General features: G+C 35.2%; 1 protein-coding gene across 6 annotated transcripts in view; it reads right to left on the bottom strand.

Moving 5' to 3' along the window:
• TCF12 (transcription factor 12) overlaps positions 1 to 20,995 on the bottom strand; it is a 385,612-nt gene that overhangs the window by 172,558 nt on the left and 192,059 nt on the right. For all 6 annotated transcript variants that reach the window (XM_046007718.1, XM_046007720.1, XM_046007721.1 and 3 more), the window contains one exon: positions 13,560 to 13,662. In XM_046007718.1, coding sequence (XP_045863674.1) covers positions 13,560 to 13,662 — 103 coding nt within the window. The remainder of the gene's footprint in view (positions 1 to 13,559; positions 13,663 to 20,995) is intronic.

The raw sequence follows: 20,995 nt of genomic DNA, 5'->3' as shown, positions 1-20,995 counted from the left end.
TGGCCATTCTAACCTCTTTATTTTTGTTCCTTCACAAATTAATGTTTCCTGGATATCCTAATGTATTTGCATTGAGTAGCAATTCCTTATGATTGACATAAGTACAACTGTGGTTTACGGTAATGTGTAAATTATTTAAATAAGAATCTTTAATGACATTAAATAAATCTCATGGCCTTAAACTAGCAGTTTTTATGAAGAAAGGCAGAAAGCCAAGTAAGCTGCCTTTGACATTTCTATTCATTTGTGATATACAATAGTATTCAGTGTTCCATTTCAAAAAATCTAAAACACTACTTTTGACAATAGGTTAAAATAAATAACCTGAACTAGCTTAATTAGTTAATAGTTAACCTAGGCCACAGGTTCATAAGTTAAAATACTTTATGTTAAGAGAAATAAAAATTCCAATATTCTTATGTTAGTCTCCAATCTAAGTGTATGACATTCTTTTTTTTTGAGACTCTCATTTTTAATACAGAATCTAAACAAATACTTATGCACCTGAGAAAAGCATAAGCCAAGTACAAATTACAGAATTAATCATTAAATACCATAGAACTTAGCAGACTGTCCCATTTACGATATTAATAATTATCATTATTGAGCATGCTTCCAACTAACAGCTTTATAGGAAATAAGAAATATATTTTTTTAGAAGAACAGATGCCCCCTCCCTTCCTAAGACAAGATCTTAGTACCTTTATAACAGCTGACATCTTAGCCCTTCTAGCTTTCCCCAGCTGACCCCATACACTGAAGCACAGCTACAAATGCCCAAAGAAAGAAGACCCACTGGGGAAAATTGTACTCGGCTCAGCTTTGCATGCATCAGTGGGCTTCAGTTGATAAATATACCCTACAGCCAGATTGAGGCAAAAAGGGAAATTTGAGATTTAGCCACTTTATCTTAAACCTCTTTTTAAATAAGGGGAGGTTTGTTTTTACTTCAGCGTTCATTTATTTAAAAAAAAAAAAAAAAAATCTGTCCCTAAAAGACTCATCCACATTTCTAATGCTAATCACTTAAAAAATATTTCTAAAAACCTTAAATTTATAATGCACCAGTTATTATTTTAAAAGATCTTTTATATTATAGTCTTTCTTTCTTACAAATGACAAAATTTTTGACAACACAGAAGCATGCATGTTTTTATTAGCTCTTTGCTCCCCTATTTAAAAGCAGGACTTTTTAAAAAGCTTAGGAAAATTTGAGGAAATTAGGAATTAGGTAGAAACTTTATTGAGTTTCTTTCTATTGAGGAATTAGGTAGAAACTTTAAAAAAGCAGGGGAAGTTATAAATTAGCCTACTTTTTTCTCAACTCCATGTCTAAGAACCCTCCCCTTTTTTCTATCCAATTACCTTAAAAGACTCCAAGAGAACTTCCACTAAGGAGTTGTTTGCCTAAAATACATAACCCCAAGCACCACCAGAACAGCTTCACCTAGATTCTCAAATTCTTCCTGGGAAGCAGCTTCCTGGGACTAGTGAAAATCTGAAAACTGCAAAAGAATTTCCTAAGTAGGATTAGCATTTTAAGTGAGGGGAAGGAATTTTTCATATCTGAGATTATAAACAGCAGTTAACCTGATCCTCAAACCTCATTTCTCACTCAAGTAAAATGAGAATAGGCCCAGATAAAATTTGTTGTTGCATCTCTAGGAGAGAAAAGGTGACAAGGATCAGTCCCAGGTGAAGTTTAACCACTAACGAATTAACTTTAGGACCTTCCAATGTTTTTCTTTGACATGCTTACTCTCTTTCCCTCACCCCAGGCACCAAGTGTTACATGCTGCCCTCGTGGGAATATTTTTCAATGTAAATACTCAATACTGAAATGTAGATTACTTTGATTTTTAGACGCTTTCAAGTTGTTGATGTCCTCAAGAACATATACAGCTTTTTGGCCTTTGATGTTTCCCACCCACCTTCTATTGCCCAAAGATACAATAGTGCTGTGTACACAAAGCAAAAGACAAACACTGATGAAAAGACTCTTCTCACTTGCTAATAACACCATTAGAGTGGTATGGTTTCCTAAAACTAAAAGTTCAAGAGACATTCTTCCTTTAGAAATACATGGGTTTTCACAGGCTCCAAGAGTGACTATTTTGGTACAGATTTCCATTAGACATTTTCTAGAAAAATAATCTCTGCACACTCTGGCCCCTCTCTTCCTTCCTGTAATCCTTAACCTATACACGTCACATTTTTAAGATTTCCTTCAATTAATTTACTTATATGTTCAGTTATCTATTTGTATATGTATTTTTGAGATAACTGTAGATTTACATGAAGTTGTAAGAAATACTAGAGAGATTCTGCATACCCTTTATGAATTTCCCCATCTTGCCATATCACAATTAGGATATCAACACTGATGGAATCCACTTATCCTATTCAGATTTTCCCAGGTTTTTTTGTCGTTGTTGTGTGCATGCACATGTGTATGTTTAGTTATATACCAGTTTAACCATAGGTGTAGCTTTATGTATTCACCATCACAAATCATAATACAGAACAGTTCCATCAGCATGTAAGTATCTCTCATGTTTATCTTTTATAACCACATGCACCTGTATCCTTATCCTCTGGTAACCAACTATCTGTCCTTGATTCTTTAATTTTACCATTTCAAGAGCAGTATACAGATGGAATCATACAGTATTAATCTTCTGAAAGTGGCTTTTTTTCACTCAGCCTAATTCACTCAAGATTCATTTAAATTTTTGCACTGTTTAATAATTTACTCCTTTTTATTAACTGAATAATATTTCATGGTATGAGCGTATCATAGTTTACTTAACCATTCACCCAGTGAAGGACATTCGGATTCTTTCCAGTTTTTGGCTATTATCAAACAAGGTGCTATTAACATTCATGTAAATTTTTATTTCTCTGGGATAAATGTTCAAGAGTACAATTGTTGAGTTGTATGGTAATTGCATATTTACTTCTATAACAAACTGACAGAATGTTTTCTGTAACGGCTATACAATTTTATATTCCTAATTAAGTTTTCAGGTACTTTCTCAGATTAAATTCCTTACAGGTAGAATTAAATAGAGACACAATGTATTTTATTTAATGGGTATATAAATTCACCTTTGTAAATGTGTTGGGACACTGTTTTCCCATCCAGGTGTCATGGTAAACTGGAAAGGTAAAAGCACATTGTACAAAGAAAACAGTTTGGAAGTTCAGATGAGCTGCAATGTCCTAAAACTATTCAGTGTAGCAAGCTGACCAAAGGAATCTTGGACAGATTATAAGAAAGATATAAACAGATACAGAGAGTACACACAACATAAGAATCATGAATGGATATATACATATATCCTTTCTATATCTCTGGGGGAAAAGTATAAGCAGACACCTGTTATTTTGCTACTATCTGAAAATGTTTTCTAGTATCTTATAAAACACCTAAAGATAGGGGAGCCTGGCTGGCTCAGTCAGAACAATGTGAGACTCTTGATCTCAGGGTCCTGGGTTCAAGCCCCATGTTGGATGTAGAGATTGCTTTAAAAAAAAAAAAAAAAAAAGTTGAAAAAAATTTTTTTTGAAAACCCTAGAAATAATACTTACATTTTTAAAAAGATACCTCATTGAAACCTTACTGTAAAGTAAAATAAAACAAAAGCCTATACGTCCTATGTTTGTTCCTATCTTGTCTAAACATGCAGATGTGCACGTGTGCACGTGCCTGCACACAAATACCAAGAGTAAAAATGCTATTTGCACTGAATGTTGTCACTAAGTGCAGTTTCCTGGGACCCTCAGACTATATGAAAGGAAAGTAAAAAAAAAGATGAGACTTCTCTGATGGGAGCTTATCTCATTGTATGTAAACCTGACCAAAAATTTACAAAAATCATCCTAGAGCAAATATAGCACTATATCTTCTATTAAATCTTTTAGACAGAAGACAGCCTAAAAACTGAAGGTGAATAGCATATCAAATCAGAAAACTTCTCAAACACAAACCATTAAGGTACTTCACATGAAAATTACATGAACTGTAACAAAAATCCATAATTTACATTTATCTTACAGAAGCTGTTCAGATACAAATCTGAAAATGTTGTAATTTTTTCACTGTACACACTCATTGGTTGGGGAGATTCCCAGATTGAGAGTACAGACTCTCACTAAAGCAACAATGCACTTGTCTGATGATTAAGCCGTTATCATCTACTACCCTCTCAACACAGATTCTTCCTACAGACTCTTCTACACAGCTATTCTCTGCAGATTTCTCTCTCTAAAGAGCTGCCCCACTGCCACATCTCCACTTGGTTGCCTAAGTTTCATCTTTTCCTCTCCTAATGTGCTAGTTCAACTTACTACAGCTATAATTTTACATGGGTATTTTAAGGAGGAGCTTTTTTTTTTTTTAATTTAGATTATACAAAACAAAGGGAACACCAAGATTTCAGATGAAGGATATCGACATTTGCCTAAAAAGTCAATTATCAATATCATTATCTGAAGAGACAAAAGCAAGAGAAAACTACTACTCTAGTGAATAACTTACCATTCTATATAGAGGCAATAAAGCCCTAGAAATTTTAGAAATAATTCACCACTAACACAGCCACCAATCACTTTGGATATTCAAAACACACATACACACATAACCCTGTTATGTTCAATAGAATTTCACATACACACATATATAGCATTTGTTACCTCTTCAAAAACTGACAGAGTTGCTACTGTTTAAAAAGTATTTTTGTTACATTATCTAGAACAAGATTAGCACACTATAGCCTTTAGAGCAAATCCAGGCCACCAAATGTTCTTTTTATAGCCCATGAGCTAAGAATAGTTTTATACATTTTTAAATGGTTAAATAAGTACCTACATAATATCACTGATTCTGCATCCTGGGCTGCAAACCCTAAACTATTTACTATCTGGCTTTTTGCAAAAATGTCTGTTGACCCCTGATCTCAGGGATCAGGGTAGAAAAGTATGTAATATAAATAAATATAATTTACAACTATAAACTAATTAATTTGCAGTAAAGTGGCTTTCTGTTCTACTCCCATTTAATTGTGACTCCCTAGAAATTTTGTACCATCTGAGAGTCTGACAATCCTCCAGAGATATTCTTAAAGTGAAAAACAAGTATGTAATATAAGGATGACTGTTTATATATTTCAATACACAATGCAAATGTCAATAGGCAAAAACACATTACTCAAGAAGAATTAAAACTCGGTCTGGTGTGTGTGTTGTGTGTGTGTGTGAGAGAGAGAGAGAGATACACACATACATACATATATCAGAAAGCCTTAAAATACAGGTAGAAGGGCAAGTTCTACTGTTCATAAAAATCTAAAATCCTAAATGACAAAAACAAAACAAACCCAATATGAACGCTACAGAAAACGTGAGCTATAAAAAACAAAGGCTGGAGGCATCTGGGTGGCTCAGTTGGTTGAGGTCTGACTCTTGATTTTGACTCAGGTCATAATCTCAGGATTGTGAAATCGAGCTCCATGTGAGGGTCCTGCAATGGGTCTGCTTATCTCCCTCCCTCCCCCACTCTGCCCCTCTGTGCACTTGTGCTCTCTCTCTCAAATAAGTAAATAAAAACTTTAAAATAAAAAGCAAAGGCTGAATTTTGTAAGGAAGAAAAGAGAAAGGGATGTGAAGAAGACTATAAAAATGGCAGACTGACACTCAAGCAACAATCTTTTGAGCAGCTTCACAGAAAACATAAGGCTTATTAAGTAACAGCAAACTGTTACTTAAACTGTACAAAATTTATTTAACAGATAGGATCTGAATACCTTCAAACAATAATGTTTCCACCATATAAGCCAAAGCAATTAAGGACATGCTTTCAAATTTAAAAAACAATTCACTGTCATCTGGTGGCTACTTAAAACTTGCACAAACATTGTGACACTAAGCAAGCTAGTACTAACTCTTCGTTTTGAAAGGGTAGGGGAGTGCCAGTTGCACCTCCTCCTACTTCTAGTCTTTATGATGACCTCTAAGATCCATTCCAGTTCAACCATTCTATGAGAATTTTAGTATTTAAGTATTGAACAAAACACTCAAAAAACTGACAGTAAATGACAAAGGCATCATTTATAACCCTCAAGCAAGGAAATCTGAAATAATACCCATAGAAGGCAAGATCTGATAATGTTGCTCTAGGATTTTCCCTAATAGAAAGAGCCCCAAATTCTCAACTATGTGCCATGGTGTGGTCCTCAAATTATACAAATCTAGGAAAACTGTAAAGTTTATAAAAATTCCTCTTAAAAAAATCATTCTTTTGTTCTCTAGTAAACAAGTAGCTACCCTCCTGTGATGCATCCCACTACAGGCAGAGTTCATGTTTGCTTGGCTAGAATTAGACACAAACAATGTGAAGATTCAAGGAAGAACTGTTTATCAGATCTATGCCACTGACCTATGATAAAACTGTGCAGAGCAGAAAGGATTACTGTTGATCACAGAACATACACACACACAAGTAATGATGAGCAAATGGACTGGTAAACACGGGTTTATAAAATAAAGGTTGTCTTTATAGGAGTCCCTACAGTTACCACGTTGCAACATTGCAACCCTATGAAAATATTCATTAATTACCATTAATACTTTTTTTTTGGTAATAATTCATTAATACTTTTTTTTAAAAAAAAGTAATCCCAGTGAAATAGCCCTCACAGAAGGTGTGGCTATCTCAGGCCAGAGTCAATGATGTTGTTGGTCAGTCTTTTGTTAAATACCCCATTATACAAAGCAAATACAAAGAAATCCATCAAAAGTTGAGTATCATGCAAGAGAAGCAAAACTGCAGGAGGTCCTTAAAAATGATGTGAAAGAACCATTTAATTAAACACAAAGCCACTGACAGATTGGAACCTAAACTGAGAGTCAGTTAATAACTAAAGAGAAAAATCAAGAAGGTTCAAATGTAAGGTAAAACACATTTCTACATTACCAAACATTTTTCTGAGGAAAAAAATACACCAAAAAAACTGAGTAATTAATTCATTCTTTGTTCACTTAAGACCCAGGGAATCATATAAATTATTGCTTATGTTCTTAATATTACTTTTAATTTTCAAAATAAAGCCCCAAACATTTTTTCCTCTATCTTCTAAAATATTGGCATCTCTTTTAAGTAATTCTAAGTAACTCTTCTAAGTAATTCATTCAGATTTAATTATGCTTAGATAAAAGGGACCTGAGTCTACACACAAGTACCCCTGAAACGCTGGAACCCCTTTCAAAGTGAAGCGTTAGTACTAGCCTGGTCTTTCCCAGACTGGGTACGAAAAAATAAAATAAAACAAAACACATTAGCTAATCGGGGCACCTGGGTGGCTCAGTGGGTTAAAGCATCTGCCTTCGGCTCAGGTCATGATCTCAGGGTCCTGGGATCGAGCCCCGCATCGGGCTCTCTGCTCAGCGGGGAGCTGCTTCCCCCTCTCTCTCTGCCTGCCTCTCTGCCTACTTGTGATCTCTGTCTGTCAAATAAAACACATTAGCTAATCTCTGGCTCATAGGAATGGTTTCAGAAAGAATGGCTAACAGGTCATTTTAACTATGGAAAAGAAGATGCTTTTCAGGTTGTGAAGGCAAAGTAGGGACATAGAAAGAGATAACACTGCCAGGAACAGAGTATTATTTTAAAAATACATAACTGCACTAAAAGAAAACATTCCAAACCACTAAGGAATAAGGTATCCTGTAATATGGGAGCCAGAAGGGACAATCTACAACAATTTGGAAAGACTGGAGTATGGGGACTAGAAGCAGAGAGGAAGAGATAGTAGTAAACTCTGTACCTCTCTGCCCCCCCCGCTTTCCCACTTCTCAAATTTCCTCGTGGTCCAATTTGCCTCTCCAGAGTTATCTCATTCTCTCAACAAACACTTTCAAGTGGAAAGAAGGAGACCTAATGACATTGTTTGAACCCCTGGACCTGCCATGTCTAAAATCAATCTACCTCTAGCTGTCTGCAATATGTGACTCAATACCACTTTTTATCAAACACAGTTTAAGTTCATTTCTGTCATTTGTAAGAGAAAGAGTTCTGACTAAATAGACTGGATTATGCTACTCCACAATAAAACTTTTCCTGATCACTTCTGGTTGTACCTTCTTTTAATCTCTTCTGAATTTCTGTAAGAACTTCTCTGTATCACTCACATTTTAACACATGTAATAATTATTGAAATTACTTCTCCTACCACACTAAAACTAAAGTCTGTAAAGACAGACTGAATCTTAATTTTATATTCTGCCATATGGTATTTTCATACATTAAAGGCCAGAAAAAAGGCATGAACAGGTACATGAAGGTGAAGGAGGAAGGTACTCAACAATTCAGAATGGTTAATCAGGGTCTAATCAGTAGCAGGAGAAAGAAAAAGATACAAGAGCTATAATGTGGAGAAAAGGACCAAACGGACAAATAGTTGCACATGAGAGGTAAAAAAGGAAAAGAAGCAGTGTAGTAGAAAGGGGCCAGAGCTAAATTAGAATCAGAAGGGTTGGGTCCCTGTTTCCTACTCAACTAGTAGTTCCTAATTAACTACTCATTTCATTCTTCTTGGCTTTGGTTTCTTTAATGGTAGCTAGGTCTCTTTCATTCAAGTTTCTCTCAGTGCCAACATTCTGTGTTTGTAAGCAGCTAAAGATCAGAGAATGAAGATCAATGAATATATAACCCATATCCTTTCTTGAGATGGGAGGCTAATAAACACTGGAGAAAATAAAAAACACTGGACAAAGTATGAAGGCCTCATCTTATGAAGTACTGTCAAACCAGTATTAAGCTACACTGTTTCCCCTAAGTACCATTATAATCACTTTCATCATCTCATCTAGTGAAGGAATTTCATGTACATCAAAGTTAGAAATCTTTTGAGGGCAGATTCTATTGTGCTTTGATATTCTGAAAATGGTGATTCTCCATTTTTTGTGACTCTAGGAGAATTCTGGATTAATCAGAAATTATACTGCAGTCAGGATCAAGTATACAAAAGAGTTTTCTTGGAAACTGGTTGTTTGAAAGAGCAAATACATAGGGGAAAAGTGTACTTGTGTTTAAATTCCCAGAAAAGCCCACAGAAACCTATTTAATCCATAATGAAATGAAAATAAAACACAGTAACTGCTATTGGAAGAGGCCCGTTAAACTCTGAGGTAAAGAAGGGCTGAGCAAATAGACATCAAAGGAAGGACAGCTGGTTTGTTTATAACTTAAATACTTCAGAAAAAGAGATTTAATAATGTACTGGAACAACTGAACCCCACATGCAATATTAGCTAAGATGTCTAAAATAAATTATAAAAAGCAGTATCATTAACATTGTTGCTATTTTACATTTCAGAGAACTTTCATGTATTATTTCTTATTTTTTCCCTTTAAAACAATCAGAAGCATTTCCTAGTGTTTGCTTCATGAAAAAGTAGTTCCTCAAAGGCTAATGATTCTTTTTACAAAAGGGCTTCTGTGTGTTGTGTGAATCTGGGATGTGATGGAGCTGAAGAAAATTAAATAAGCTTTTCCTCCCCTTTTTTCCCAGAGCCTTTAATATCTAAGAAGGGTCACATGATATACAATGTGTCCCAAAGTTATGTCGCTATGGAACCATTTTTTCATTGTCGTTTCTCAAGATCAGGATCTCCATAATCAAAGTTGAGGAAAATGATGGGTTAGTAAAAACCTGGGAACATTATATAGAAAGAACAAATACCTTATATGCCTAATGGAAAGACTATTTGGGATTCAGAAGACAGGGATCCTACAATCAATTTTGCCATTTATTGACTCTGTGACCTCAGGAAAAAAACACTTAGTTTTCCTGTGCCTTGGTTTTGTCATTTGCAAACTAGCAGTTATAATTCTGTTTGCAGCCTTTTTCAGGATTGGATAAAAGATATTAGATATATGAGATTATAAAATTATAAAATTCTAGACCTGGAGAAGACTTCTGAGACTACCCAGAAGTTCCGTATCAAAAAGGTAATTTTAAGGACATAAAATGAAGCCCACATCTCCTAACTCTTAGCCCTGCATTTTTTCCTATACCATCACATGGGCTCTCATCCTTTAAAGGATAAAACCTCTCTAGCAGCAGAGTAAGTCTCAGAAAAGAACACAACTGAAGGTATACCTATCCTTAAAATTCTCATTGACTCTCTCTCTCTCTCTTTCTATCTCTCTTTCTATATATATATACATTTAGCCTAAAATAAGTAAAGCTTTGATAAACATGGAGAGGTAGAAAGATAAAAGGAGTTCATTCCACAATCACTTGGGAATTGAAGGTAGGCAATTCTATGAAATAATTCATTTCCATATCTAATTAACAGACTGATCCTACCATCATCCAAAATTTATCTAATCAACAACAGATAAAAGCAAATTTTGTTATTGAAATTAGGGAGAGAACCAAGAGTGGTTTGAAATGGACTAAAGCCAGAAGAGACTAGAAATAGGTGACTATTTGGTGATACTTGTACAATTCATTGCTATTGTCAAAGCTTTGCAGCTTTCCTATAATATAGACTTGTTTGATGCTAATTACTTAGTGATGTGCCAAAAGGATGTATTTATTTCACTTGAAACATAAGAAAAGCCCCTTTTCTCATACTGACAAATCAATGGGATAATTCTGGAATTCATTAAAAAGAAACACTAAGTGATCCAACAATAATAGCTTTACTTCCTGTGTAAAATACTTCAAAATATCTAAATGAATACAGAAATGTATGTTTCTGTGGCAAATTGTTCATTACTGAATCATTATCAACCCTTGTTAGACAAAATTTCTCATTTTTGCAATGTGCAAAATCATTAAAGTGTTTGAGAGCTCCATCACGAAAGACAGTAGCACTTTATAATCCACTATTTCTTCAGGCAAATGTGCTTATGGTTGAACATAATACAAAAAATAACAACATCCCCTAGCATATGATTCTCCCCCTGCCTTAATGGTATTTTTATATGCTGACAGCAATAATGAAATATGTCACTGCTTTCCTATTAACTTTAACTGTTTTTGAGCATTCTTCATTCATGGCATCACTGTGAAGTGTTACCTGTTAGGATGATTAGGAAGGATTTGGAACTATACAGTTCCAAATGCTTCTAATACTGCTATGCACATCTTAGTCATGCTTTAACAACATAGGTTTTTAGCCTGAAATTTGCTTAAATTATCAAATGGTTATAAAGTAACTTATCCACTGTAACTCTACCAAGTGCTATCAACCCACATATTTGGATACGTAACAGTTCATTTTCTTCAGCTCACATCAAGTTGGATTGCCTGTTGCTGTATGGAACTACTTTACAATTTAGGAGATAATAACTTCCAAAAGCAAGTTACTGTCATACAGAGTGCTTACACTAAACTGCTAGATACCTCATTTGATCATTTTTATTGAAAATAAAAGGGAAAAAAATATAGTAAATTAGGTATTGCCATGACCAGTGAAATCCTTTTGAAAATATCTGCCTCATCTTTTCAGGGTTCATTTTCCCCTTCTTTATAGGTAAATAAACGTTTTTAAGACTTGATAATTAAGACTTAAAATGAAAATGTAGCTTTGCCTGATTAATTGTACAGTGTAGTTCAGATGAATGCAGGTTTTTTTTCACTTATATTGTGAAGAGTTGATCTATTTATAAATTTGAGTTTTTATAATATTTTAAGACTTATTTTAGATGCTGATTTAATACACAGGGTATGCATGACTATTAAAAGTATTCTAATAATTACCTGTAAACTGAAGAAACCAACAAGCACACGCTCATAACTGCTCTGTCTTTAAGAAAATGTTACCTCAAACTGAATTACAGAAATATTTTTAGCCAACAGATGCTCAGACCAAGTGACTGACATGCATACTTCTTAGAATTCATTTAATTCCCACACTTATCCCAACAATTTTAACAGTCACCTTGGTTCAAAGCTATGCTAATGATGCAATTCTACTGGGCTTAAGAATCATAACTGTGAGCTAAGAATAAATATAAACACATACATTTTAAAAAGGGCAATTTCTAAGAAGTATAGCCTCAATTAAGAAAGCTTAGTTCAATCTGAAATTACAAAAACAATGACTGAGTTTGCTCTACCATATTTACAATAAATTAAATGCTACTTGGGGAAAAGATATAGTATAGAATGAAATTATTTGGAGTGTCACATCTATTTTACTATTTTACTTTGATAGTAAGTTCAACAGAAAATTAAAAAGATAAAAAAGTTTTCCCCGACTAAGTGCAAGGATAATTATTTTGTTCTCAATTTAATTCTGATTTTTACCTGGGATGATATGATTTTCATTTGCATTTACGTTAAAACAAACTGTCATTTTAAACACAAGTTTTATTGCTCATTAGATTTTTAATTCTTATGTCATACTCAATGATTCCGGCTTGAAAGTGCTAACTGCTTTAGGCAAAATCCACACTAGAATATCAGACAGTCTCCTCAACACTTTATAGAGGATAAGGGAATTAAACAAAGACTGTGCAAAGCAAAACCATTTATAAAGAAATTGCAGACCACCAGGATTTTGGATTTGGATAATCCACTTAGTTTAGCATGGCTGTGTCTTAAAAGGACAATTCCAAGACCATAATATAGGTCACGTCCTTAAGAAACAGAGCAAGAAATGAAATCAATGTCAATTACACAAACTTCCATATTTACATGATGCCACTGACAACAAGTATAACAGATTAAACAAAGCTTTCTAATATGCCCAGGCCCAGCACAAGCAAGAAGGAAAAGTAATGGTATAAAACACAAGTTCTTTTTAATCAGGTTCTGTAAAAAGGTAAAACTGTTGCTTAAAAAAAAAAAGGCACCCAAACTAGCGGGGGAAAAAGCTTGGGCTTATCACTTCAGCTTGAACAGCTATAAACTTTCACATGAGAAAGAAAGAGGTGAGGGAGAGAGTGATACGTGTTTTGCAGGGAGAGGAGAGAAAAAGAAAAGCTAACCTAAAGGTTTCGCCAAAATATAATAATCCGGTTTAGGTGGTAGGTAGTATCCTTCAAACTACAACTTCATTAATGCAGAACACAACTTCAAAATCCCCAATATGAACCCAAGTGCTTAAAACAAATGCTGCCAACATCTAAATGCTCTATTAAGTTTTAATCAAATAGTGCCAAAAGAAATACTGTCCAACGTAAGTAAAATCCGCTTAAGATCAATCCTTTATCATATTTTTAATTGCCACATATAGATTCGACTGTTAAGACAAATAGTAAATTACAAAAGTCTCAAAATGCTTCTTTGCCCAGAAAGCAGAAAACATAAAATGCCTGATATCACAAAGACACTGCCAAATTTAAAAACAATGCTGCTTCCTTTTTTTGGTACCAGTGATATTTCTGAATGCTTGTTCCTCAAATTGAGCTGAACAAGGAAGGCCCGGATGCCCCTAGAAACACAAGAACTTTTTTTCTAGATACTCACATAGACAAAGGACTAAAAGACGTCTCTGCCCAAAGAGGCTTTGTAAAAACTACTTGCAGAGAATTACCAACTTACCCATCAGATTTGAGTTCATGAAAGGTGTTGGGGACAAGCCTTCGTGGGCCCCTAATCGACTGTCATTCAAGTGATCACTGTAATGAGGGCTGTCTGTAAAACCCTAGGGGGAAAAAAAAAGACCAGAGTATTAAAGAGATTATTTGGCAGCCCTGCTAATTGAGCATAATGACACTCATCTAATTAATATACAGACTTACAAATGGTCATTCCTAACCAAGTTCCTTGTTCATTACTTGAAAAACTAAACAGAAGTGCTCCTTTTATTCCTTTTAAGGTTTTAAAGTAGTTTCTTAATGATCTTAAAGAAAATTAGCTCTATGAACTCGTTATAGCCAAAAAAAGTTCTATAGACCATTTTTTTAAAAAAGGATAAACTAAGAAAATATACTTTCAAGTTGTAATAAATTAGAAAAATATTTATTTCTACCTTCCTTCCTCTGTCTCCAAACCCTACCTATTACGAGGTAATTACAAGTTTAAATTAAAATATTAAAAATAATCCACAATCAATATACTAGAAATGAATCTTTTCCTGAATGGCAAACATATATTTAACAATACTGGTATAACAAGACAGACTACTAGAAAAACTGAACCATGTAAAAAGGAAAACATTTGTTAAAAGCAGTTGATTTGGAGCAGCTGGGTGGCTCAGTTGGTTAGGCCTCTGCCTTCGGCTCAGGTCATGATCTCAGGGTCCTGGGATCGAATCCCACATCGGGCTCCCTGCTCGGCAGAGAGCCTGCTTCCCCTACCCCCCGCCCCCGCCTGCCTCTCTGTCTACTTGTGATCTCTCTGTCAAATAAATAAATAAATAATCTTAAAAAACAAAAACAAAAACAGCTGATTTAAATTCTTGAGTCTTGAAGATGAAATTGCACACACCATGAACATATTAAAGTTAATGTTATTATTTCAAAATAGCTGTTACTAAATTTCTCTTTATAACTTAAGACATGTTTTTTTTTTTTAAAAGGAGGAAAAAAGATACTAAAGTTTACAAATAAATGTTATAAAAGCTCTGTGGATTAAGAACTGCTATAGTTTTTAACTCTTAACACGTACTAAGTACAGAATCATATTGTTTTTAAACAAGGCTTTGAATCCTGGTTAGTTAAACCTCAGGTGATATCTACACGTTTGCTAACTTAAAATGGTTTTAGTAAAGATAAGAAAACTTCTTAGAGGCCCAAACACGGAAGCAAACTGCCTTGGCTCACAGAAACCAGAGCTCACCCAGAATCCCCTGGGACTATAAAATCATCAATCACTGAACATTTATCATTACCCCGACCGCAGGCTAACATTCAAGAAGACATTAATGGGACTGAAACAGGCCTCACTACCTTTGCCGGCATGCTGTCAGTTCAACCACAGGGCTAGGAACTGAGGGCTAAATAACTGTCAAGTCATTACAATTGCTTATGGATGCATGTCACAACTCCTTCTGCTGTTCTGTTTTAAAACTAACCTTCTGGGAGTGCTAACTCCCAAATGAATCTTTGTTTCATTTTTATCTACTTTAGAATTACTGATACACATGTGATAGACATTCAAGAAGAATCTTGGTGACATTTACAACTTGGTTATGACCACAAGGGTGTCCTCTGGTAACCACAATGAAAGTCTCCTCAGTCACAGCCACATGCAGCAGAAGCTGTACAAAACAGAATGGCTCCTAGCGAAGGTCAGTTCTTGGGAGTCTACTTCTGTTATTTAAAACTTAACACTCTTGAGGTGCTAAATGACATATCACTATCTCACAGACATCTGGGTATTTTTCTGCCACTTCCTCCCACTGTCACCTTTAGGTATTTAAGTCCAAACAAGGCATTAAAACCTATGAAACATCCACTGAAATACTATTTACCATCATTACAAGAAGATATTATTCCAGAAAAAGGCCAACAGAAATGTGATTATAGGTGAGCCACATTGTTCACCTTCATTTAAATGCAAAAGAAGAATAAAAGATTAATTTTGTGTGCTCTCAGAACTCTCCATTTTTGAAGTACCAAAAAAGAACATTTTTTTCTTTCCTGATCATAAAAATAAGAACATTCAAGTTTTTTTTAAAACTATCTCCTAAAGCAGAAGTATACAAATAGATCTAAGTTTTAGGATATCACCAAATGATTAAACACACACAGTATATTAACTTCACAGATTACATGTAATACAGTTTAACATAGGGCATATTTATCTCTAAGCCCCCATTAATATGTGCTCAGAGAACACAGAAATTATTTCACGATCCACCATACAAAATGAGTACTGTCCCTTATTCATGTACATCCACAGGCTGTAGAACACAGTACAGAATCTACTACAAGATTATTTCCCAGTCTACTCCGAAAATCTGGGATTGTCATACCGCACTACAGAGAAGTAGTCTAACTTTTTTCATCACGTACAAGGAAGATTTGAATATGGGCCATTACTACCTATTTATTCATAAATTGTATACATATATGATTAACCAACATATAAAATTTCAGTAAAGCTTAATATTTGCTCATGTAAGACTAAAAATTTACTAGAAATTTGATTAGTTTCCCCTACACCCGAAAGGTTCATCTTTTCTTTTCTTTTTTTTTTAGGATTTTATTTATTTATTTATTTGAGAGAGAGAATGGCGGGGGAAGCAGACTACCCACTGAGCAGGGAGCAAGACATGGGGCTCCATCCCAGGACCCCGGGGGGATCATGACCTGAGCTGAAGACAGACGTTTAACCAACTGAGCCACCCAGGCGCACCTTAAAGGTTCATCTTAATGCATACAATTTTCTTGAAAAGTCACAGCCCAAGAAGCAAAAAAAAAAAAAAAAAAAAAAAAAAAAAAGACAGATCTTCATCCACAGATGCAAACTGATGCTAGAGGACAGAACAAAGAAAATGGGCTTATAAATGGCTGTCACGGTTTTGGATCTAGCACACATCAAAACTCACTTCAAAGATAAACTGGCTACTGTTTCGAGATTATTACTGTCATTGCTTCTGCACAGTAGTAGTGATATCCACCAGAACAGAACTTTTTGTGAACCATGATGAAAAGTTACAATGTTATTTAGAAACATTTAAATAAGATCACTTTGTCACATGTTTAAGTTGGTTCTAGAAAAGTACAGTCTCTGTCAGCACGATAATGTGTCGACTAGCTGGTTGATACCTAGAACGGTGTTTTGCAAACTTCAATATTCATATCAACTGGCTAGAGGTCATGGTACAATACAGATTAAGAGCCATAGGGTCTAGGGGCGCCTGGGTGGCTCAGTGGGTTAAAGCCTCTGCCTTCGGCTCAGGTCATGATCTCAGGGTCCTGGGATCGAGCCCCGCATCAGGCTCTCTGCTCAGCGGGGAGCCTGCTTCCCTTCCTCTCTCTCTCTGCCTGCCTCTTGTGATCTCTGTCAAATAAATAAAATCTTAAAAAAAAAAAAAAAGAGCCATAGGGTCTAGAGTGGGGCCTGAGATTCTGCATTTCTACCACAAAGGTGATGTGATGCTACCGGTCCACAGACCACACTTTAAGTAGTAAGAACCAAGACAATCTGGAAATAAAGATCTCTTTCACATATAGACAGGAAAAATTCAAGGCTTGGAACATAATAGCCAGGTACCATGACTCCCTCAAATAAGAACCACATTAAAACGCCAGAAGTTTCCAGGTAAGAATAATTAGGGAGAAATCCCATAGTTCACCAAAAAATCTAAAGCAATTAGAATAACAAACTATTTTTATGTATGTAGGTATATATTCCTCCACACAGTTTTAAGTAGACAACAGATGTCAAATAGAGCTTTAATGGAAGAAGTTAGTTAACCTGGTGTTTAAACAGAAGACTCCCTGAGTACCACATAGGCAATGAGAATGGATGCTCATAAGTAGAAATGGCAAAAGAGAAGACTGCCATAATATAATACAGTATGGGGATAACAGAACAGTAAGGAAGATAGCAGAACCATACAGGGACCAGCCAGAATATTAAAGAGTGGAGAAAATAAGGGGAAGGTGACTGGCCTGAGGGAGGAGTTAGAGTAAAACAAAAGGAAAACAAAGCAAGAAATTGTTAAGATGAAGCCCAAGTAGATCAGTCAATGGAATTGACAAATGAATGCTATATTCAATTTTGGAATGAAAAGGAAATAATGAAAAGGAAATAAACCCGTAAGATCATTAAATACAGAACAACCATGGCACATATTTTAAATTGATGGAGCAATACTATGCTAATAAAAATGGTCAAACCTGATCCCCTACAGCTCCTACTTCAGATCTTGAATTCTATAAAATGGATTTACTATGAAAATAAGTATTTTCAGAGTAAAATATCCATTTTCATAGTAAAATAACCATGAGACTTTTGTATGAGATGATAAACACTACATTATGAAGAATATACAGTATTACCAGATTCATCTATCATATAGCTTTTGTCATAATATTTTTAGTCAAAAATACTTCCAAATGCACCCTAAAAAATTACTGTTCCCGTTTTACGATAAAAATGGAGGGGGCACCTGGGTGGCTCAGTTGCTTAAGTGTCCAACTTCTGATTTCAGCTCAGGTCATGATCATGGAATTGAGCTCTGCCTTGGGCTCTGACCAGCAGGAAGTCTGCATGAGATTCTCTCTCTCCTCTTCCTCTGTCCCCCCACCCTGTGCTCGCATGCTCTCTCTCTCAAAAATGATGAATCTTTAAAAAAATGGAAAGAACTCAAAATATCAATAACTGACAAAATCAGTCATTGCACAGATTACAAAAACTGTTCAACTTCATACTTAAAAATCTATCTAAATTGTAACTTAATATGCAAATCCTAAACAGCCTCATTTGAATGCATAACACTCTGCCAAATCTTTATATTGTGGAACATGTTCTATAAAAAAATGCATTTAGTACTTTTTTCTATGTTCTTTTCATGGCACAGAATTCAGAAATGGTAATCCCTGCTCCAATGTGACAGTAGACCTGAAGTAATCAATCAAATCTCCTACCATTTTTAAACTAATTTAAGCGGCATGTAAGTCAAATATTTTCTACCACAAACAACAAAACAAAAGCACCTAGTATTATTTATTTACATAATAATACTCTATTCTTATTTTTCTCATCAAAAATATAAGAACTTTTTACCACTGGATAATTTTTTAAACAGCTCATTAAAAAATTTTATTTCACCCAACCAATAAATAAAGTGTAATCACCAGAGTACCTCCCCAGATTGAGAACAGATTCCTGGTTTTTCTAACCTATTTTGTTATTTCTTTGTATGAAAACTAGTGTCTAATCCTATTTTAAAATATTCTTTCCAATTTTTTTCAATAGTTTAGAAGGGCGGGGTGGGAAAAGTCTATTTCAATAAAGATTTACTTTCTCAGAAAAGGTTCTCCTCTTTCCCAGACCCTAATAATACCAAATTGGGTGAATTCATTCTAGGCTCCCACAACAGCAAGAATTTCCATTATATCACTGCTCACACTTACTGAAATTACCTATTTAATTATCCTTTTAAATTATACCATAATTATCTGTTATAATTGCACAGTACGGTGTAGTGGATAAATGTGGAAGTTTTGGAGCCAGATTGGCAGATGTGAATTCCATCTTTTCATCCACACATGCTAGCTGTGTGACTTGGGGCAAAGTAATCTTTCTTGCCTCAGTTTCATTATCTATAAAATCAGAATAATAACAAATACTACCTTCATCTCACAGGTTGTTGTAAGGAGTAATGAGTTAATACATTGTAGCAAATGGAAAAGTGCTTGGCACATAGTAAGCACACAATAAAAGCTCATCATCATTTTTATCATTTCACTTAGAAGTCATTACGTCAAACAAATTTTGAGAAGGCAGGGACTGTGTCTGTTTTGTGTGTGTGTGTGTGTGTGTGTGTGTGATGATTATATCCTCAGAACAATGGCTGGTACATATATAGCAGTTGCTCAATAAATGACAGATTGGAGATTTCAGCTGTTAAATCTTTACAATGCTGCAAGGGTTTAGATATTATAAAGGTTAAATGAGCTTTTCTACGGAACACCCACTAAGTGGCAGAAAGAAGGCTGATGAAGTACCAGTTTATTTAACTGGATTGAATGAAGAAACCACAGACTTTTGGTATTCAAAGAGCCACAAGATTTCACACCAGCTATTGAAATCCTCTAGCTTCTACGTGGTCAAAGCCAGTAGAATCAGCTAAAAGCCATAAGCCATCAGAAACTTTGGCGGGGGGGGGGTGGTGCCTGGGTAGCTCAGTGGGTTAAAGCCTCTGCCTTCAACTCAGGTCATGATCTCAGGGTCCTGGGATGGAGCCCCACATCGGGCTCTCAGCTCAGCAGGGAGACTGCTTCCTCCTCTCTTTCTCTCTGCCTGCCTCATTGCCTACTTGTGATCTCTGTCTGTCAAATAAATATATTTAAAAAGAAAAATCTTAAGAAAGCTTTGGACCAGACCTGGGTACAAATGGGTGGTCACATCTCAAAGAGAAGTAAAATGGAAATAAAACCATGCAGAAATAAAACAAATGAAATTTAAAAGAAAACAAGTGACCTTATTGTATTTCTTTATTTACCCCTATGATAAATTACCAAAATAAATGTCTAGATAAAGAATGTTGTATTTTTTAAGCTAATCCTTGAATGTGATTGTCTCTCTCAGTTAAAATATACCCATGAAAAAGAGAAGTGAGTTGACTTGATCACAGTAGTCTGTTATCTGAAAGCAGGGACTGTGTCTCTATCATGTTACTCTACCACTAGTGACAAGCACATTAATGGGCACACAGTATTAAAAATAAAATTTGTTAATTTAATGAATGAGTGAAAAACTAACACTGTTAATCAGGCCTACATATGAAAAAGCTACTTAATATTCAGTATGTTAAGGTTCTGTTATCCTTTAATAGGTCAGATGCTAATATATAATAAATTTTCTTGATAGAGAAATAGATTTTGTCATCCAGATTCATAAATTCCTAAAGGGAAAAAATGTTTTATTCCTCTTTACAATTCCAAAAGAGACCAGCAGAGAATTTTGCATGTCATTAGGTAAGTTTTTCTTTTTTCTATTTTTTTTTAAAGATTTTATTTATTTATTTGACAGAGAGAGATCACAAGCAGGCAGAGAGGCAAGCAGAGAGAGTGAGAGGGAAGCAGGCTCCCCACCGAGCAGAGAGCCCGATGCGGGACTCGATCCCAGGACCCTGAGATCACGACCCGAGCCGAAGGCAGTGGCCCAAACCACTGAGCCACCCAGGCGCCCCTCTTTTTTCTATTTTTTTAAGAAAGAGAGAGGAGAGCGTAAGGGTGGGGGGGCAGAAGGAGAGAAAGAGAATCCTAAGCAGGTCCCACGTCCAGCACAGAGCCTGACACAGGACTTAAGCTCATGATCTTGAGATCACAAATTGAGCCAAAATCAAGAGTTAGACA

This window comes from Meles meles, chromosome 6 (genome assembly GCF_922984935.1).
Source record: "Meles meles chromosome 6, mMelMel3.1 paternal haplotype, whole genome shotgun sequence".
Taxonomy (NCBI): Eukaryota; Metazoa; Chordata; class Mammalia; order Carnivora; family Mustelidae; genus Meles; species Meles meles.
Note: the sequence above shows the minus strand (reverse complement) of the source record. Positions and strands in the feature narration are given on the sequence as shown.